The sequence below is a fragment of the Dermochelys coriacea genome, chromosome 8 (assembly GCF_009764565.3).
Source record: "Dermochelys coriacea isolate rDerCor1 chromosome 8, rDerCor1.pri.v4, whole genome shotgun sequence".
NCBI lineage: Eukaryota > Metazoa > Chordata > Testudines > Dermochelyidae > Dermochelys > Dermochelys coriacea.
Genome location: NC_050075.1, coordinates 64,319,918 through 64,342,581, shown reverse-complemented (window position 1 = coordinate 64,342,581; position 22,664 = coordinate 64,319,918). Strand labels below are relative to the sequence as shown.

The following is a 22,664-nucleotide window of genomic DNA, read 5'->3' as shown; positions in this document are numbered from 1 at the left end:
CCTGTTGCAGTTGCTCTTTTTAATTTGTATTTTCGATGAGCTAGAGCATCTAAATTTTTTTAAAATGGAATGAATTCTTCATTTTGAAATAGCCCTTCTTCTCTTAAAGACTTCTTGTTTCATCACTGGGATGATTTATGGTTGCAACAACTAAATCTGATGCATCTACAGGACTGGGCTCTGCAGAGCCACTTGCAGGACTGGGGCCTTTATTTGTATTAAATGAGAAATTTATCCGGAATCGACACATCAGTGGGAATCTCCATTGATAATTAGTTCATTCCCAAAACTATGGAATCAAAGTATTTTAATGGCCCCAACACAGATAAATGCTTAGACAACTGAGTGTCATTGCTGCTAATCATAAAGAGGATATGTTTCAAAAGATACTTTCGGTAGCATTAGTCACTGTCGAGTCAGCTGTCCACTATTTCATTAAATATTGACTTTACAGTATTCTGTTCCACGCTCAAATATTGGTTCCATTGTAAAGTTTAGTCTGGGTTCTTTGCCCGATTTCACCCATAAAATAGAAAACTCAGTAATAAGTAATACCTTCTCAGAAAAGGTATATTAGAAATAGAAGAAGGTATAGAAAGGGCAATAAAAATTATTAGAGGTATGGAACACTGAGACTGTTTAGCTTGGAAAAGAGACGATGGGGGTGGGATATAATAGAGGTGTATAAAATCATGAATGGTGTGGGAAAAGTGAATAAGGAAGTGTAATTTACCGTTTCACATAACACAAAAACCAGGAGTCACCTGATGAAGTTAGTAGGCAGCTGGCTTAAAACAAACAAAAGGAAGTACGCATAGCCAGACACCAGGGTGGTTAGAAGAGCACAGCAGGAAGCACTGCGCATCAGAGAAGCTTTGAAAACCAGTTTAATGACTGGCCAGGGTACTGTATGACACTTCTGTTTGTTTCTCCTTGATGAAAACCCGCCCTCTTCACACAACACACAGTCAGTCTGTGGAGCCCATTGCCAGGGGATGCTGTGAAGGCCAAGTCTATAACTAGGTTAAAAAAAATTTTGATGAGTTCATGGAGGTTAGGTCTCTCTGACTGCCAGAGGCTGGGACTGAACAACAGGGAATGGATCTCTTGATGATTGACTTGTTCTGTTCATTCCCTTTGAAACATCTGGCATTGGCCACTTTTGGGAGATGAGATAATAAGCTAGAACAGTGATGGGCAACCTTTGGCATGCGGCCCACCAGGGAAAGCCAGTCTGGTTTGTTTTCTTGCCACGTCCGCAGGTTCGGCCGATCACAGTTCCCAGTGGCTGTGGTTCACCGCTCCAGGCCAATGGGGGCTGCAGGAAGCAGCGCAGGCCGAGGGAAGTGCTGGCCACTGCTTCCCACAGCCCCCATTGGCCTGGGATGGCGAACCGCAGCCAGTGGGAGCTGCGATCAGTCGAACCTGCAGAGGTGGCAGGTAAACAAACCGGCCCAGCCTGCCAGGGGCTTTCCCTGGTGGGCTGCATGCTAAAGGTTGCCCATCCCTGGGCTAGAAGATGGACTCAGTATGGCCATTCTTATGTTCTTATCAACTGGTATTTACTGGTAGTCATTAAGGGCCATATGTTTCCTCTCTGTGGTAAACCAGTGCAGAAAAGACTAAGGTCCATGAAAAAAGTATTATAAAATTTAGCTGTATAAATTAAACATTTCTTATCATTCAGTCTTGAAGAAAAACATATTTGTGATAACCTGCAATATACCCAGAGACTGTTATGGAGAAGAAAAAGTATTGTAGACACTCTGTTGGTGTTTATGTAGAACAATGTTCTAGTTCATTGTGGCAGCATCTGTACTAGGTGGCATAGTTAAATCTTCAGTGAGCTTTTCCATGCAGTTTGAGATAAATTTTCTCAACATCAGGGACTCATTGTAAGCTTAGGCCATGTCTACATTACAAAAGTACTCTGATTTTACAGAAGTTGATTTTTGAAAACAGATTGTATAAAGTCGAGTGCATGCATCCACATTAAGCACATTAATTCGGTGGTGTGCGTCCACGGTACCATGGCAAGCATCGACATTCTGAGCGGTGCACTGTGGATAGCTATCCCACAGTCCCCGCTGCCCATTGGCATTCTGGACTGAGCTCCCAATGCCTGATGGGGCCAAAAATTTGTCGCAGGTGGTTATGGGTAAATGTCATCAGTTAACCCTCCCTCCCTCTGTGAAAGCAACAGCAGACAATCTTTTTGCGCCCTTTTCCCTGGATCGCCCGAGCAGACGCCATACCACAGCAATCACGGAGCCTGTTCAGCTCACCGCAGCAGTTATGACCATTGTAAACACCTTGCGCATTATCGCACAGTTTATGCAGAACCAGCATCTGAAAATCAGGCAAGGAGGTGACGGCAGCGTGGTGATGAGGAAATCAACACAGATTTCTCTAAAACCGCGGTCCCCAGCAATTTGGAGATCATGGTGTTACAGGGGCAGGCTCATGCCATGGAACCTTGATTCTGGGCCCGGGAAACAAGCACAGAGCCCAGGAAACAAGCCAGGAAAGGTTCATGACACTCATGTCTTCAGGAACTCTGGTCTGTTTAAATGGCTGCAGGAAGGGATTTACTTCCCAGACCAGAAAATAACTGTTGGGGATGTTGAAATGCCTATAGTTATTCTTGGGGATCCAGCCTACCCCTTAATGCCCTGGCTCATGAAGTCGTACACAGGCACCCTGGACAGTAGTAAGGAGCTGTTCAACTATAGGCTGAGCAAGTGTAGAATGGTGGTAGAGTGTGCATTTGGATGTTTAAAGGGTCGCTGGCGCAGTTTACTGACTCACTCAGACCTCAGTGAAACCAATATTTTCATTGTTATTGCTGCTTGCTGTGTGCTCCACAATCTCTGTGAGAGTAAGGGGGAGATGTTTATGGCGGGGTGGGAGGTTGAGGCAAATCGCCTGCCGCTGAGTACGCGCAGACAGACACCAGGGTGGTTAGAAGAGCACAGCAGGAAGCACTGCACATCAGAGAAGCTTTGAAAACCAGTTTCATGATTGGCCAGGGTACTGTGTGACACTTCTGTTTGTTTCTCCTTGATGAAAATCTGCCCTTTTGGTTGCTTCTAAATTCCCTGTAAGCCATCCGCCCTTCCCCCTTCCATCACAGCTTGCTTGCAAAGGAAATAAAGTCACTATCGTTTAAAAAAATGTATTCTTTATTAATTGATTATAAAAATAGGGAGATAACTCACAAGGTAGCTCAGGTGGGGTGTGGAAGGAGGGTAGGAGGGAAGGAAAAGGCCACTTTAAAACTTCTTGAATGACAGCCTTCTATTGCTTGGGCTGTTCACTGGGGTGGAGTGGTTGGGTGCCCGGAGCCTTCCCCCCCCCCCACTTCCACGTTCTTGGGCATCTGGGTGAGGAGGCTAAAATACTTTTAAAGTATTTTAAAAGATACATTTTACAGAACAATGGCTATACTCCTTCATGGTGAACAACACTATTCACATTACATAGCCCATGTGATTTCGGTACAAGGTCGCATTTTGCATCTTATATTGAGTGCCTGCGGCTTTGGTGTTAGAGATCACAAACGCAATGCCGGGCAACAGAATTCGGCTTGCAGGCGGCCATGGTAAGCCATAGTCTTTCAGCTTCTGCAACCTTCATAACAGCCGTGCCCTCCTCTCCCATACCAAGCAAAGCCCATTGAGTTGGCTATTGGTGCTGCAGTTTTCGTGTTAACGTGCAGCAGCAAAAACCAAACTAACCCCCCCCCCAATCCAGTTCTCTGGGATGATTGCTTTACCCCTCACCCCACCACGTGGTTGGTATCAGGGAAGATCCCTGCTAGCCAAACGTAAACAGCTCAGCGCCAATGGCGTGGCTAACTGCGGGGAGGATTTCTTTTCAGCCACAGGTAACAGCCCATTAGGAATGGCCACCTCTGAATGTCCCCTTAATTAAATTCCCCTATTTCAACCAGGTTACCATGAACGATATCACTCTCCTGAGGATAACACAGGGAGATAAAGAACGGATGTTGCTTGAATTCCAGCAAACACCGGGACTGTACGCTGCCAGCCTTTGTCATACAATGATACCAGATTACTTGCTACTATCAACGCGTGATAAAGTGTCCTACCGTGGAGGATGGAATAAGGCTGCTCTCCCCAGAAACCTTCTGCAAAGGCTTTTAGAGTACCTCCAGGAGAGCTTCATGGAGATGTCCCTGAAGGATTTCCACTCCCTCCCCAGACACATTAACAGACTTTTCCAGTCGCTGTACTGGCCACGAATGCATCCCAAGTCCTCAGGGCTACTTAATCATTAAAAAAACACTTGTTTTTATAACTTGTATTACCTTTAAAAAGATACACTCACTAGAGGTCCCTTCCCGGGCTTTGTTGGGTTGGGAGGGTATTTCAGTCAGGGTGATAAAAAGATCCTGGCTGTCGGGGAGAATGGTGTGCTATGTGCTCTCCTCAAGCTCCTCCTCCTCATCATCTTCCCCGTCCACAAAATCCTCAGGCATGGCGGAGAGGACCCTATCATCAGAGTCCATGGACGGGGTTGGGTAGTGGTGGCGGCCCCCCCTAGAATTGCATGCAACTCAGCATAGAAGCGGCATCTCTGTCCCGAAGCGTCCATTTGATTCTTTGGTTTTCTGGTACGCTTGTCTGAGCTCCTTAAGTTTCACACTGCACTGTGTTGCATTCCTGCTGTAGCCTCTGTCCCTCATGGGCTCAGAGATTTTTTTGAAAAGTTTTGGTATTTCGTCTTTTGGAACGTAGTTATGATAGAATGAATTCATCTCTATACAGCAATCAGATCCTGTACCTCCCATTCGGTCCATGCTGGAGTTCTTTTTCGATAGCTAGGACTGCATGGTCACCTGTGCTGATGAGCTTGCCTGGCCAAATAGGAAATAAGATTCAAAAGTTCCTGGGGCTTTTCCTGTACACCTGGCCAGTGTATCTGAGTTCAGAGCGCTGTCCAGAGTAGTCACAATGGTGCACTGTGGGATAGCTCCCGGAGGCCAATATCTTTCAATTGCGTCCACAGTAACCCTAATTCGAAACGGCGATGTCGATTTCAGCGCTAATCCCCTCGTTGTGGAGGAGTACAGAAATTGGTTTTAAGAGCCCTTTATGTAAAAAAAATAGCTTCGTTATGTGGACGGGTGCAAGGTTAATTCAATTTAACGCTGCTAAATCCAACATAAACTCATAGTGTAGACCAGGCCTTAGACATTCACTGAACCATCTGCCATAATGGTGTATGGATTTCTGGCAGTAGCACTTCTCTATAGTAATGTATAGTTGGTTTGTTTAGTTTTTGTTTTTTTTAAGTTAGTTAACATAGGTACTTTGGCTTTGCACACTTTTCACAATGGTCAGTTTTCCGATATATGAAGATCTTTTCTGTGGCTCTTCTGCATAGATTAATTGTCACGTAAATATTAAAGCTGCATAGAATTTTGAGGCAGGTTTCTGCCCTTTCTATTGTACAAGCTACCAGAATTTCTGTCCCAGAGTTTATATTAAGGTAATTGAGACATTTGTTCAAGTAGAGTAAAACTCTTCAACAGAATTCTGCATTCTACATGGTAAAGAAGATACATAAAGAGCCTCGTGCTTCATTTAATAGTCACTATTCCCAGAAATCACTTATCCTCATACACAGTTGGCCACTTAAACTTGAGAACTTCACACAAGAACATGTCTGGAGACATTGAACCACAGTTCTTTGTCTAAGATGCTTGCAAGAAAAAATAGCCTGTGCTCTCCAGTGCAGTTTCTTCATCTTCAATGGTCAGTCTTCAACTGGTATTAAGGGTTTACATGAATTATTCGGCTATCTATGTCCATAAAGAGAAATGTACTGTGTTTGCTCTTTTATTGGTGATGTTTGAGTTCTTTTGGTCCTCCTATGAGAATCACTAAAGGACCTCTCTTTACATAACGCCCCCCATCAAGGGCTCAATTCTTTTAGCTGCGCAGAGCCTCTACTCTCATTGAAATAAATTAGTAGAGTGTGGTCTGACCCCAAATGAACAGTGATCAGAAGGCAAGAAAATAAAGAAAGATCACAATGTTAATTTTTCCTCTCCAGACGCGTTTCAACCAACACCTTATCAATGTCAGCAATCATGATTCTGCCCTGGATGATGACGACGATGATGAAATGGACAGAACAAGCAAGTAAGCAACCTGTGTGTGTGTGTGTGAGAGAGAGAGAGAGAGAATATATGTATGTCACTCTGTCCCACAAATGGATTTTTAAACCAGTTGAGTTCATGTGAGTGAATATTTTGCCAGTGTGACTCCTGACCTAAAAATTGTTACATGTTCTTGTGTCTAATATGGAAATAAAATCCTACTTTCAGTAGCAGAGACACAACAGCAGCATATTATTATTATTTTATTTATTTGTATTATTATAGCACCAATGAGCCCTAGTCATGGACTAGGAGCCCTTTGTGCTTGGCACCAAACACTCAACAAAAGGATGGTCCCTCTCCCAAAGAGCTTATATATACATGCAAGACAAGAGACAACAGACTGCTACTAACAAATAGATGAGGTAGTGCCAGGAAACAAGGAGACAATATTGGTCAGCATGAAAGTCAGTGATCTCAGTGCACAACCAGCCTAACCATTGTCAAGTCTTTTGAAGGCATCACAGCAATGGAGAGCTTTTAGGAGGGTTTTGAAGAAGAATAATGAGGTAGTTTTGTGGATCTTTATACACAAATGTAAGGCATATGAGGAATGAACATTCTCATAAGCAGACTAGGGAAGTATGGTCTTCATGAAATTACTATAAGGGGAGTTCACAACTGATTGAAAGACTTTACTCAGAGTGTAGTTATCAGTGGTTCACTGTCAAACTGATGGGATATATCTGGCAGGGTCCAGCAGGAGTCTGTCGTGGAACCAGTACTATTCAATATTTTCATAAATGACTTGGATAATGGAGTGGAGAGCATTCTTATAACATTTGCCGATGACACCAAGCTGGAGGGTTTACAAGCACTTTGGAGGACAGAATTAGAATTCAAAAGAACCTGGTTAAATTGGAGAATTGATCTGAACTCAATAAGATGAAATTCAATAAAGACAACTGCAAAGTACTACACATAGGAAGGAAAAATCAAGTGCACAACTACAAAATGAGAATAATTGGCTAGGCTATAGTACTGCTGAAAAGGATCTGGGAATTATAGTGGATCATAAATTGAATGAGTCAGCAATGTGATTCTGTTGCAAAAAAGGCTAATAATATTCTGGGGTGTATTAACAGAAGTGTTGTACGTAAGACCTGGGGGGTAGTTGTTCTGCTCTAGTTTTCACTGGTGAGGCCATAGGAGCTGAAGTACTGTGTCCAATTCTGGGCACCACATTTTAAGCAAAACAAATTGAACAGAGTCCAGAAGAGAGCACAAAAATGATAAAAGATTAGAAAACCTGATCTCTGAGGAAAGGTTAAAAAAACTGGGAATGTTTAGTCTTGAAAAAAGACAACTGGGGGGGACCTGATAAATGTCTCCAAATATGCTAAGCACTATTATAAAGAGGATGGTGATTGATTGTTCTCCATGTCCATTAAAGTAGGACAAGAAGTAAGTGGCTTAATCTGAAGCGAAAGAAATGTAGGTTATATATGAGGAAAAACTTTCTAATCATAAGGACGGTTAAGCACTAGAACAGGCTTCCAAGAGAGGTTGTGGAATCCCATTACTGGAAGCTTTTAGGAACAGGTTAGACAAACACCTGTCAGGGGTGATCTCCCTTCAAGGTCCCTTGCCTCCCTGCATTTCTGTTTATAAGGGCTTTTTCCGAGCAGGAGGAACAGCATGGGAGAAAGCATAAAGGTATTTGTTTGGAAAAATGATGAGTGGGCAATGAAGGCTGGCATCATGGGCTAACCGGAGACATGAGTCAACATCTCAATAGTGAATAAAAGTTGATAAATAGGATGGGGATACATCATGGAGGGTCATGGAAGTGAAATCAATCAGCATATGTTTGATGTGAGGGCACTGAAACTTGTGCCTAAGGGGTCAGGTGGGACATCAACATCAAAGTTGAAGTCACCGAGGATAATTTGGGAGATTGTGAGAAGAGTAGAGAGAGAGTCAGGAGACATAATCAGGGAGGAAGGCTGATGAGGAGGAGATGGGTGGATGATAGATGAAAGCAACAAAGGGAGTTGGGAAGAGGAGGGAAGGGTTGCATGCAGTGCTGTCCAGAAGGGAAGGAGGAGGGGGAAGGGCTTGGAATGTCAGGAACAGGAGAGGAGAATCTCAACACCCCTACCATGATCCAAAGCAGGGAGATGGTGAGAAGGAGAGGCCTCCATAAGAGAGGAGAGCTGCAAAGACAGAGTTAGAGGAAGGGATCCAGATCCCTGTGAGAGCCAGTGGCTGGAGGTAGCTAGCTATGAAGAAGTTGTGATCTTTTTAGAGATGGAGTGAGCATTCCAGAGTTGGTAAGAGAAAGGGAAAAACAAAGGAGTGGGGAAGAAGGGGAATGAGTACGAGTGTAGAAATGGTGGTGGTGGAGAGGGTGGGAGGACTATGACTGGGGTAAATGTGGGACCTAAATTAAGAAGAAAGTAGATGTGGGACCTATATTTGTGCTGCTGGGAGTCGCTGACTTTCATTCTCTCCTTCAAGCCTCTTGGCTACAGTTATTGCATCCTGCTATACTTTTGAACCAGAATGGTAATAAGCATTGAGACTGAAGTTACAGTCGGTGCTGATCTCCTTTACTTTGATGAATAGAAAAAATATCTACATGCTACCAGTAGCAACATGATTTTTCTCCTTAGTTATTAATAGTGTCTGTGTTATCATTTTCCAGTCAAATGCTGTTAATATGTACACCATATTCTAAAAGGCTGTTCGTTTGTATTCTGTGAACTTTATTTTCATAATGCTACGCATAAAATAAATCCATCACTATTTAATGCTGGCTTTACAAGATCTGGCTTCCTTTTTTGTTTCTGTATGTTACTGGGGCATGTAGATACCTACTCCCTGATTGCACCTACATCTATCTGCATGTTCTTGTTTGCAGGTGAAATTGTTGGAACAAATGCCAGGTTCAGTCCACGTTCAAATTCAAATGGTCTCTGAATAAGCTATCCTTATTTACTTACAGAAGTGGCCATTCTGACATCATAAAATATTTTACGTTTTTAGCTGATGGAAAGTTTATTGTTTTTAGGTTATCGTCTGAAGACAGCGAGGAAGCTTCCGCTTATTTTTATGATAGTGACGATTCTGGTGAAACAGGAGTAATGTCTTATCACACAGGAGAAATGGACTTGCTGGGAGAGATTTTGGACACGCTGAGCACACACAGTTCAGATCAAGGAAAGCTCTCAGGAGCAAAGAGCCTGGATTTCTTTAGATCAACGGATGATATTGATTATAAGGCTATGGTTAGTCATCTTTTTCATGTGTAAAACAACCTCATTAATTTAGAATAGAAGCTGGCACTCGCTGGTAGAAGCTGCATGTATGGCCCAGTATATGGAAGAATGGTTCATACATCACAACTGTGTCTTGCTGCTGCTCCAAAATCCAGAAGCATGTTTTTCTAACAAACTCATGCTGCTAGCCACAGTATGAATGCTCCTCAGCTGAGGATTTGGGTATACTCCTTTCCAGTTTATCAGTGGTGTGCCATTAGATGCGGTAACCACATCTAGGACTAGTTGGGAATCCTACCCTGCTGCTGCATGGGGTTCTTATGTTCTCTATCCCCGGGGCAGGAATTGGTCTCAGTTATCATTCTAGAGGCTGTTGATATTAATCTGGACTCCCCAATTGAAAATAGGGGTAAGTATATCACCCTGGGGAAGTTTCCCAGCTTGTTGAAGTCATAGGATCCAAGGAGTCATTGCTTTAGAAACTATTTCATTTTCAGTGTAGCAGTCTAAGATTCCACCCTACAAATGGGTCTGCCCACTCAAGGCTTCTAATTCACAGTCCCATTGGACCCAGGGCACAGATTCTTTTTCAGCATCAGAGCTTCTGCTTGAATCTTTAAAATCTTCATCAGATCAGCTCCCTGGTGTTGGTGACCACTGTCAAAAGACTTTTGTATCTGTAAGTTTCAACTTCTGTGTTGGGTGTTTAAGATTTGCTGTTGTCAAAAGCACTCCCATATTAGCGATCCTTTGCTGGAACAATTAACTCTGATGCTAATCCAGATCAACATTGATGTTATAAGCACCATAAAAGGATTGCATTAATAAAATATCCATTTTGTTTGTGAACTAAAAGATTAATAATAAATGTGTGTGGAACTGATTACTGAAACGAAGAATAGAAATCCCAGTGATTATGGGTGAGACAAGGTGGGTGAGGTGATATCTTTTATTGGATCGGCTTCTGCTGGTGAAAGAGACAAGCTTTTGAGCTTACACAGAGCTCTTCTTCAGATCTGAGAAATGTACTCAGCTGTCGCAGCTAAATACAAGGTGGAAGTAGCTATACCCTGGGAAAATCTGCTTCAGTACGGGGCAGGGGACTTCTGACCACACACCTCTAGTTGTCACCTACCACTTTACACTGAAATCCACATGAGGTATCATTAAACAATTAAAACCCATACTTCATGGGAACCACATCCTGAAAGAAGAATTTCCCAAACCTCCTCTTCTGGCCTTCAAACAACCCCCCAATATCATCATCAGATGCAAGCTCCCCAGAGATCAGACATACCAATTCAAAGCAGCACCAGACCCTGCCAGAACATCATGCAAAACTAGTAGACATATCTCTGCTGCTAAAATGAGCAGTATCCCCCACAACACACCTTTCAAGATTTGTGGGTACTACACATGCCTATCACAACAAGTGGTGTACCTCATCCAATGCACTAAATGGCTCAATAACAACTATGAGGTGAAACAAGACAGTCACTACGCTCTCAAATGCTCTCACACAGAAAAGTGATAAAAGACAAAAACACCCTATCACCTAGGGGCGAACATTTTTCACAAAGTCATCACTCTATATCTGACCTGTCAGTCCTCATTCTCAAAGGAAACCTGCACAGCACTTTCTTAAGATGAGCACAGGATCTAAAGTCATAGCTGTGCTAGACACTAAAAATCATGGTCTTATAAAAACACTGGATTTATGGCTTATTACAACAATCTGTAACCCACTAACCTCCCTTTTTTGTCCTATGACTGGAGAGGAGTTAACTGTCCACTTCACCTTGAAAGGTCTTACAGTGTGTTTTAACTACTTATGCTAAACAACTTGTTCCACCTTGCATTTAGCTGTGACCTTGGGAAGAACTTTTGCAAGCCTGGAGAATAGCTCCCTGGAGCTTGAAAGCTTGTCTCTTTCACCAACAGAAATTGGTCTAATAAAAGATATTATCTCTCCCACTTGTCTCTCTAATATCCTGGGACCAACACTGCCAACAGTGGCCATGGGTCTGAATCTCAATTTCTTATCTCATAATGCAAAACCACAATTGCAACTGACATAGTCTATACTTTTGTGATCAAGGTTGAATGGGCAATGAAGACTGAACTCCTTTGTCATTCCTAGAGGTGATCTTCAAATGTCGGGATGAGGCAGTGTCAAAAAATTTGCATTGCAGTTTCCCGGCTATGCCATTTTGTATCTAGGGCAATTCAGGGGATGTATATCCTTTCATGAAAACAGGATTTTTATTTCAGTGATGTGAGAGGAAGGGTTCTTCTTGTAAGATTAACTGTAGCAACACATGTTCTTTGTTTCAGAACAAGTCTAGTGCACCTAGTGAGAGCAACCTCGCTCTGCTCTGTAGTGGTACTAATGACCCAGGGGAGTGGAATCTTGGTCAGGATGATAGTGTTCTCCATGGGAAACAGCTCCCTCCATTGCCAAGGAAGCAAGCTGATTTCAGTGACCATATGGAATCTGTCTCTGGGCTGCAAAAAGAAAACAGTGACAAAACCCTTAGTGCTGACCACGTGGATTTCCCTAAAGATTTTGTAAAGTCAGCTTCTCCAACACAATCAGTTGCACAACTTGCTTCTCTGGAATTTTCCCAAGTAGAAGACTCCTTCCCTAGGAAGATAAAACCGAATGAAACACTAAGCAATACCTCAGAGGATCAGCTCCCTGTGAACCTTTGTCAACATCCATCCATTCTAATTCCTTGGCAAAAAGAAGGGGATGAAGGAAAGGAAACCCCAGAAGAAAGTGGGCTTCTTCATGAAGTTGTGTCATTATGTAAAGTGACCTCTGCTTTTCACCACAGTTTAAACATTTCAGAGGATAATTACTCCAGTAATAGCAGTGGAAATAAAGCATAAAGGAACTTTGAAACTATTTCCATGGGAGGTTAAAGAGAGACTACTCAGGAGTCCACCTAATACATGATAACCAAAAGATCCCAAAGGAATAATTACTTTTACGTTTTAAAATCCTTCTGTTTTGATTAGTACATGGATTTAGACATCTGCATATATATGTTTCTCAGTTAATTTCTTGGTTGTGTTTAAGTCCACAAGATGGAACTAAATGTACTAATGCACTCTTAAATCAGGTACTAGTTTGTATGTATGTGGAATATACAACTGGTGCATGGTGCTTACTAATGTTCCTTTGTGCAGCAGGAAGTGTATCACCTTTGCATATATCCAGATACTGAAGGTACTGTATTAATCCTGTTGGGCATGAAATGAACAAAATTGTTTAGATTTGTCTGAAACATACAAATATCGATGTTTGTAATGAGTTAATTGCCTTAATCATTTGGGGAAAGGTTTAAATGTCTTAGAAGGTGACTTGCAAATGTTCAGAAGAGTAATAATGATTTTCCATGGCAGATATCTGCTTGAGCAAAGGGGAAAAAAGACCTTTTCTAAACTAAAGGATCTCTTGTGAATAATAGGGAGCTTGTTATAAACAGAAACTGTGGCCATGTCTTCCAGACCTTGAAAAGGTGGTGCATACTTTTCTCTTATGAAGTGCTGAATGATAATGTGAAGTTACTTAACTTCTGTTTACAACTAAGGCACTTTAAAGATGTATTATCCAGTGTCCCAGTGTAGATGTTTTCATCTAGGAATTTTCAGAAAGGAAAGTATAAGTGAAATTGATAGATTTTATTGCTGTTTTTAAAATTTCTACAATTTAATAATTCTGTACTAACATTAATTTGTGCCACTGCTGAACATGACCATTCGATTTTTACAAGCCACCTTTAAAAGAAACATTAAATTATTGCTTTGCTGCTTAGGAGTTTTGTTTTGTTGAGCTGTGCAGTATTTTAAAGAGCAGTGAATGAAGATTACTTATAACACTAGACATCTAAAGTAATTGGTTCAGGAATTAAGAATGCAAATACCCCACTCTCATGTATACAAGAGAATCTTTTTGCAATTACAAGGAAGGGAATTAAATGGATGTACTATATTTAGGCATAAACATTTATCCCCTTTCGAGCACATAGCATTCCTAGAGGATATTTCTGTATTTAAAATTCAAAAAGTAGATTCCTCCCTGAGTAGAGCACATCTATTCATTCTCCTTGTCCGCCCCTCTTTGTCCCCTGCCTTCTGTAGATCAGAATGAGTACATTCTGGGGTGAACCACGCTAGGCCAAAAATGGCAACTTTGAATACAGTGTATTGGCATGTGTAACACAAAGCAAGGAGTAACAGGATTTGTCATTGCAAGGAATGCTCTCCCACTCTTCCTCACCAACAGCAGGAATCTTCTTCTGTGGCAAAAACGGCTTAGTGGTATCCTCAGCACATACCAGAGAAAGCAAGTTGAAATCAGGGGTTAGGGGAAGGTTGGGCTGCAGTACTTTGGTTGTGGATCACTGCACAGATTAACACCAGTTGCCATGTTTGGGTTTACAAAGGAAGTTTCCTTTTGACTAATGCGATTTGGCTTTTCTTTTCCCGTTTTATCACCATGAGCAGCAGGCAATTGGTTATGTCAGATGGCTCAAGGGAATTGGTGTGTGATCCCTTTGGGGAGGTTGGGGGGTGGTGGCTGTTTGATGCTCTGCCCATGAGATCTAGTGTCTAATACTACCTTGTCATTTCACATAACTTTGTTGGCAACATCCCTGGCATTGTAAAAGAAGGTCTTGTATCCCAAACTACAGACTCTGAGTGGGAGAAAAGGAGGGGGGAGGCAGATTTCAGCCACGCCACTGGTGAGGATGGGCCACATTACTGGGTAATGGTATGAGGCCCCTTCACCAAAATGCCCCATTTTACGTGCAAGGGAAAAGGTCAGGTAGTGGACTCACAATTCACAATATAATGACCTTGTTTGATTAGAACATGGAAGTTTTTATAGGTGTGTTCAGTATATATTTCTGAAGAGGTCCTCAGCAGCATATTGGTGCTGAGGATGATTGTAAGATTTGCATCCTGATCTGTCTTAGGGTTTTCTGTAGTACATATCACCATAGTATCTGAGATTCAGGTGGCGTCTTTATTTGTGTTATCCCAAAAAGGGGCACTTGGCAAAACTGTGTTTGAGTTACTGAGGACCAAAATTATTATTAACCCATAAACTATTAAACATTTTAGCTGGTTTATCAGATATCAAGAAATAGGAAGTGTCAGGTCTGAACAGTATTTAAATGGGGGAGCTCCAAGGAAAACACAAGATGTTGCAGGAGGTGGTTCAGGGAGTCAGGAAGTGGAATGCTGCTTTGTTGGTCCTGAATCAGTACCTAAGTAGGTTATGCTGTGCTGTTAGGTGCGTTTAGGATAAGACAGGAAAAAGAAAAGTTCTACCAATCTCATAGCATTTCTTGTTTGATTGTTGCTCTGATAACACTAGAAACATGAAATGCTCAGATGCATTCTTATTTATGTAACTGCATTTTGCTAACCTTAATTCCATATACCAGTGGCTGGCAGGGGATCCCGACCCACATGTTTTACCACGTTCCAGCTCAGGGACTTTATAACCAGCAATCCAGGTCCTCATTCCCATTCCCTGTCACTGTTTCCCCAGTCTCCTTCCTACCAAGCTTCCGTATCTTCTCTTTCCTGGTTCTCGGTTTACCACTGGAGCCTCCTCTACTCCTCGTGGCTACTTCACTCCTCCTAGCCTCTTTCCAGACTCCTTACAATCCCTGCTGCTTTCAGCCTCTTGGTTTTTTAGTGCTGGCCCAGCCCTCCCCCAAGCTGGGCTTCCCTCTCAGTTAACTCTGGCCCTCCTTCTCTCAGGTGATGTCAAGTGACCTAATTAGCTTCTCAGGCCTTTATTAACCCAATCAGGGCTGGTGTGGTGTGCACACCCTATCACAGTAGGTGAAGTGAATTCTTGGGTAGAACTAGGAGGAATCAGAATGAGATAATGTGAAAAACATTAGGAATCTACTAGGAAAATAAGCGCTATGCACATTTGTAAGATGTTATATTAAATGCTTTTATATCCTATAGACTTATCAGTTTCTGTCTTGGAGAAAAAAAATAAGCTTATCAGAAATTCTAGTGATGTTTACTTTTAAATCTATAAAAGAATTTTTCTTTCAGGAATGCAGCATGAGATTTAAGAATGGGGTTTTCAAAAACATCTAATGGACCAGCTTTCACTGACTTTTGATAGGAGTTGGGCACCTGGATCCCTTAGGCACTTCAATGGAGGAGAATTTGGAAGCCATACCAGGTTGCTAATGTCCCTTTAATGATTATTAGGAATATAGCATCGAAAAAAAGATTTGGGAATTGTACAATATTGATGCCTTGATGGGTTATTGTTTTATAAGTAATATTCATGTCTCTGATAAGTGAAATTGCTAAAGTAGAAAGTTAAAAGATGGCTGGTAAAATTCAACTTTTTGAATTATTTTTTATTGCAGTAGCCGTGAATGTGTTAGGATTGTCACACTAATGTCAAATCCTTTGCATATTGCTGATGTGATTCATAGAATGTTTACAGTATTTTGACTATTGTCTTCCTTCTTTTCAAACCCTAAATACCTTAAAATATAGCCTTGTCGTTTGTTTGATTAATTTAAATTTATCCACATTTTTAGATTCTTTACCACTTGATATCAAAGATCTTTTTGAAAGGCTGATATTGGTGCCTTATTTAAATATACAAAATTACCAAGCATCTTCCATATTAACAACAAAAAAACAGTTAACCATGCCAAATTTATCAAATAGAGTAGCAACTCTGATATCTCCAGCCAACACAGTTCTACTCTGTTCTTAGTGCAGTATCCGTCTGTCTGTAGGCCACGTCTACAGTATTTTGATTATCACAGACAGTCCCATGGTAAGAAAAATTGTCCAAGTCAAGGATTTTACAAGTTTTCAACTATTCTCATCTGTATGAATTCTCCCAATGCCTTCTAAAGCATCAGCATTAATCTCCATCTACTGGTGAGAGCTGAACTCAGTTCAGTGAAAAAGCTCCTCAGGACTCCAGTAGAGGCACTGTTTTTCAGCTGAATCAGTATTTTCAGCTTCCTATTTTTCCCCCATGAGGAAAATGTGAGATTTTTTATTTAACTTTGCACTCTCTTATCTATACTTAGGGACAAAGTCCTGACCTAGTCAGTTACACTGGGACTTGAATTTCAGGTCTTCCAGTTCATCTCTAATAGATTATGCACCGTGCCTCCATGATGTGACCCATATCCCCATTCTGCTTGGGAAAAAACAAAGTGAGAGCATCAGAAGGGAGAGACGCTCCCCAGGATTCCCCTCTCTGACTTTTCCCTGTATTGTTCCATTGGGGAGATACAGCTGGGCCCCTCATGGATCTGTGGATCTCAGTGTGTATTCTGGAGTCCTGGGCCTTGTCTCATTCTAGCTGTTTTGCAGCATAACTCCAATGCAACCTTTTCATCAAATCCCCCACAGGGGGAAGGATGATCTGTGGCCCCCATTATCGCCTTCCCATCTCTCCATGTGTAGATCCCCAATACTGTGAAAATCCTTTACAGAAGCCCAGGGATGGACAGAACCATGGATGCAGAGCCAATCCCTGCCCTCCCTGTATGCATGTGGAGGGAGATCTGTACAGGAGATGATTGAGAACAGTGTGTCAGTCACAGTGCCATGTTTTGGGGTAGTATCACTTCCAAAATAGCCTTGTTTTGAAGGAAGAGTGTAGTTTGAGAAGCTGTGAAATAACAGTCATGACTGAAACCTTCAGTCACGTAGCATTTCTGAGAATGATATTGCTGATTGGCTAAAGGTGGGATTTTCACAAAGTCTCAGCATTAGCTAGACTCTGCTTTCAAGGAAGTCCATGGGCATTTTAACATTGACTTCAATGGGAGCAGACTTAGACCAATGCTGAGCACCGTTGAACTCCTACCTAACTTACATTTTTAAAAGATTTTAAAATTTGGGTTTGTGTGTCTTTCAGGCTGTAGAATGAGTTTTTCCTAACCCCATGTTATTATTAATTATATATTTCTAGGCAAAGAAATTTTAAGCCAGTTAAACTGTTTCTAATTTTGCATCCACAATTAATTGTTGGGTTCAGTTCTACAGAACAATCAGTTGTGGAACCCTCAAATCATATTGGTAGGTAAATGTCTATAATCTGTGTTATGTACATGTAATTGATTGCAGGAGCAAAACTTCATGCAGGGAAACTAGATTCTAGGTTGAGGCCCTTTTGAAAATCTGGCCCTTTGTGTAATAAAAACTTGCATTAGTCCCCATTCAGGAGCAAGGAGCCTACGCAACTGCTGATCTATGGAAGCTTTGCCATCCATCCTCCCTGTAAATACTATTAAAAGGATAGTGTCTGTTCCAAGGGGTTTACATAGGGGTTTCTATCTTAGCAGATGTTTATTGTCACATGGGGCACCATGGGCTGACTGCCCAAAAGGAGTTCGGTGCCTAAGTTTCCAGTTTCGGGATCACTGCAATCCCCAGTATTCCTACTGAAACCCTGTAGGCACCTAAACTCATTCAGCGACTTAAGTTTTTGTAGTAAAAGTTCCCTAGGAGCCCATGTTTCTGCCTCTGAGCACACACAGTGCTTCCTCCCTGTGGGCAGACACCTATTTCCTGCGTAAGCCCCAGAATGATGCACAAACCAGGAGAAAACAAGCTTTTGGCGTTGAACTTGCCTGAGGAGCCCAATCCAGTAGGCATGCTCAAAGGCTGCCCACTGAATCAGGCCCCCATAGATGAGTTTTTACAGAACAGCCAGAGGAGGTGGAGGAAGACCTCTCTCGTATTTTTTAGCACAGTGGTTAGGGTACTCCCCTGGGAGGTGAGAGAAGGGGTTTGAACAGGGATCTGCCACCTGTCAGGTGAGTGCTCTAATCATGGCCTGTGGGATTTTAGGGAGGGGGGGGTTTAACCAAAACAATTTGGTGAAGTTACGCAAATTCATTAAATGTTTTGATGTCACTGAATCTGCATTTTTCACCAAAACAAGTTTAGGTTGAAAAATTTTGCCCAGTTGTAGTTGGGATGAAAAGTTCAAAGTATGAACCATATCCCAGGTTTTACTACACGGGCTCAACAGAAGCTAGATTGTACATTACTTAGGTCAGTTTTAACAGGATTCACATTTAGAGTCCAGTAACAGTATTAGCCCTGGAACAACAGAAGTGGAATTCAAGTAAATTGACATTTGATTCTGATTGTGTAAAATGCAGTTATGTTTCTGTTAAAATAAGGGAGCTACTTGGATGTGGAGGAACACGCATTGACTTTCAAAAAATTACTGGATTTTGTGCAATATTTTTCCTTTTCTCTTTTTAAAGTAATTTATTCCAGCAAATATGCACATCTGCTTTTCAAGCTGATCCTTGAGATCATATTTTCTGGAACTGTATAAAATTACATGTAGCATTTAATATGGTTGTATGATAAAAACATAAACATAATGTTGTCACCAGCCAAATGTGCATCTGCAAATGTGACTGAAAATGATTGTGGTTGTCATGTTATTGTACTATAGTAATAAACATGATTTCAGCAATGATTAATATACAAGTACTCAAAAGTAATAATCTCTATATTCTACTCACAGTATGTTACAAGAACATAGTGGGAGTAATTCCTGTTTATATATTTAGAACTCCTGATGCTTAGTTTAATCTCCTGATTTTTTAACAAGTTAAGCGTCTCTTATTAATACAATCAGTACAATCCTAGATAATAATTTATGGTGGTGACTCTATGTATATCCAGAATCTAGTTTGTGGCAGCCCTAATTGTCATAAAACATTGCTTAAATCAATTGTTGCCAGTACCTTTTAATTTTTTGTAAATTAAATTATGTATTGATGTACATTTTGTTGTAATCTGCAAGCTTCTGTCAAGAACTGGTTTAAATTAATTTACTTGAATGGAGTGATAAAGCACTGTGGAATAGTTAGTTTTGGATGCAACACACAAACAAGCATATATTGTGTTAATTCACCATTTTGTTCAGGAGAAGATAAGTAAAAATGTTTCATTTGGTTAAGGAAATAACTGGTTTTTTTTAATCTGTGTCTGAAAGAGAGAAGGAAAGAGCATCAGCATTGAACAGAGAGTAATAACCTATCCTGGCATTATTCCTGAACTTTTTTTTCAGAGCTTTTTTTAGCCATCTTTGGGAAAAGTTTTTATAAAGCTCTTATGGGCCAGTAGGGACATCTTTAATTACCTATAGGAAAGACATGAAGTACAGGATGTTTTGAGATGTACTGCTTTTATTGATCTTTTTAATAATCACAGAGGTATTTAAATAAATTAACACTGTGTTCTAACATGTTTATAAATAGGATCAGTGACTGGCTTTTATTAAAACTGCCACCAAATTTAGGACTTTACTCTCTTCTGTTGCACACTTTAGCCTACAGTATGAAGTCATCTCCAGAATTACAGACCAGACCTTAGACTACTACCAGTAGCACACTGTGTATGTACTATAAATTGTGTTTGTTCCAAGTTATAGTGTCAGTGCAAAGTTTTTTGTGAACTCCACTTTACCATAAAGTGCCCCACATTGTGTTATAAAATAAAATTTACCAAAATCAAAGCCATTGTGGTGTGCAGGTTTTTGTTTGATGTAGTGATCTGAGTTATAGTTTGTGCAAAAGGATGTGAGATTATCTTTTTCCATCAGAAGTCTAATTTAAAACAACATGGTGATGTTGTTATGCTGTGAGCTTTTTACAACCCACTGGATGATCATTTCAGCTTCTCCATTTTGGAGACGCTAATCAAGTGTTTATTATTAATAATTAGCATTTATATGATGCATCTTCAAAGTGTAGAAATATTAACCATCACAATATCCTGTGAGAGAGACGCTTGATATACAGTTATCCCCAAGCTAGACTCGGAAACGTTACATGATTTGATCAAGCCTACACAGAGAGAGCCAGCAGCAAAGCAGGCATTACAACTCAGCAGTGCCTAGCCCCAGGTTCAGACCACTACACCCGTCAGCCCCCACAAATATTGGAAAACCAGAAAACATTCCGTTTCAGTTCTGTCACACATCCCTTAAAAAACATCCGTCTGACAACAAAAAGCAAACCACAACCAGAAAGAAATCCCAGGAAATACACAGTTATGGTAGCACTACCCAGACAAACTTGCCTGCTTTGGGATGCTAACATATGCAGACATGATAGCTAGCAAGAGATGTTAAGAGTAACAAGAAGGATTTCTTCAGGCATGTTAGCAACAAGAAGTAAGTCAAGGAAAGTGTAGGCCTCTTACTGAATGAGGGAGGCAACCTAGTGACAGAGGATGTGGAAAAAGCTAATGTACTGAATGCTTTTTTTCAAAAAGAAAAGGAGTACTTGTGGCACCTTAGAGACTAACAAATTTTTTTGCCTCTGTCTTCGGGAACAAGGTCAGCTCCCAGACTGCTGCACTGGGCAGCACAGCATGGGGAGGACGTGGGGAGACTCCACAGCCCTCTGTGGAGAAAGAAGTGGGTCGGGACTATTTAGAAAAGCTGGATGAGCACAAGTCCATGGGGCCGGCTGCACTGCATCCAAGAGTGCTAAAGGAGTTGGTGGATGTGATTGCAGAGCCATTGGCCATTATCTTTGAAAACTCATGGCAATCAGGAGGTCCCAGACAACTGGAAAAAGGCTAATGTAGTGCCCAACTTTAAAAAAGGGAAGGAGGAGGATCCGGGGAACTAGAGGCCGGTCAGCCTCACCTCAGTTCCTGGAAAAATCATGGAGCAGGTCCTCAAGGAATCAATTCTGAAGCACTTAGAGGAGAGGAAAGTGATCAGGAACAGTCAGCATGGATTCACCAAGGGCAAGTCATGCCTGACTAATCTAATTGCCTTCTATGACGAGATAACTGGCTCTGTGGATGAGGGGAAAGCAGTGGACGTGTTGTTCCTTGACTTTAGCAAAGCTTTTGACACTGTCTCCCACAGTATTCTTGCCAGTAAGTTAAAGAAGTATGGGCTGGATGAATGGAATGGAAGGTGGATAGAAAGCTCGCTAGATTGTTGGGTTCAACGGGTAGTCATTAATTGCTCCACGTCTAGTTGGCAGCCGGTATCAAGTGGAGTGCCCCAAGGGTCGGTCCTTGGGCCAGTTTTGTTCAATATCTTCAGAGTCCTGCACTTAGGACGGAAGTATCCCATGCACTGCTACAGACTAGGGACCAAATGGCTAGGTAGCAGTTCTGCAGAAAAGAACCTAGGGGTTACAGTGGACGAGAAGCTGGATATGAGTCAACAGTGTGCCATTGTTGCCAAGAAGGCCAATGGCATTTTGGGATGTATAAGTAGGGGCATTGCCAGCAGATGGAGGGACATGATCATTCTCCTCTATTCGACGTTGGTGAGGCCTCATCTGGAGTACTGTGTCCAGTTTTGGGCCCCACACTACAAGAAGGATATGGAAAAATTGGAAAACGTCCAGCGGAGGGCAACAAAAATGATTAGGGGACTGGAACACATGACTTATGAGGAGAGGCTGAGTGAACTGGGATTGTTTGGCTGTGGAAGAGAAGAATGAGGGGGGGATTTGATAGCTGCTTTCAACTACCTGAAAGGGGGTTCCAAAGAAGATGGATCTAGACTGTTCTCAGTGGTAGCAGATGACAGAACGAGGAGTAATGGTCTCAAGTTGCAGTGGGGGAGGTTTAGGTTGGATATTAGGAAAAACTTTTTCACTAGGAGGGTGGTGAAACACTGGAATGCATTACCTAGGGAGGTGGTGGAATCTCTTCCTTAGAAGTTTTTAAGGTCAGGCTTGACAAAGCCCTGGCTGGGATGATTTAGTTGGGGATTGGTCCTGCTTTGAGCAGGGGGTTGGACTAGATGACCTCCTGAGGTCCCTTCCAACCCTGAGATTCTGTGATTCTATGATAGCTCTTTATCTAATGCTTCTTGGGAAATTAGATGTCCCATTGCATCAGTGTGCTCTTTCTTAGAATAAAATTTACAATAATAATAAGGGCTGGGCTTTTCTAAGGAGCCTAACACAGTTTGGTACGCAGATCTCATAGAATTCCAATGGATTTGGGGCCCAAACTCCCTTAGGCCCCTTTGAAAATCCCAGCCAATTATAACCAGTGTTTATATAGCATTTTTCATCTATAGATCTCCAAGCACTTTACAGAAGAAGCAGTTTGCAAAGGAAGTGAACATTTTCCCTATTTTGCAGATGGGGAAACTGAGATATTAAAAAGTGTAGTTACTTGCCAAAGGTCATATAGCAGGCCATTGGCACAGCCAGTAGAACCCAAGT

The 22,664-nt window shown here is 41.7% G+C and overlaps 1 protein-coding gene across 5 annotated transcripts in view; it reads left to right on the top strand.

Annotated features, from left to right (window-relative positions):
• Positions 1-19,972, top strand: part of DENND1B (DENN domain containing 1B) — a 253,940-nt gene extending 233,968 nt beyond the window's left edge. For 3 of the 5 annotated variants that reach the window (XM_043520155.1, XM_038413141.2, XM_038413143.2), the window contains 3 exons: positions 6,082-6,170; positions 9,201-9,417; positions 11,743-19,972. In XM_043520155.1, coding sequence (XP_043376090.1) covers positions 6,082-6,170; positions 9,201-9,417; positions 11,743-12,300 — 864 coding nt within the window. In that variant the 3' untranslated portion in view covers positions 12,301-19,972. Of the gene's footprint in view, positions 1-6,081; positions 6,171-9,200; positions 9,418-9,750; positions 10,799-11,742 lie in introns of those variants that run through there. The other 2 variants (XM_043520157.1, XM_043520156.1) reach the window with 2 other exon arrangements.
• The last annotated feature ends 2,692 nt before the right edge of the window (positions 19,973-22,664 follow it).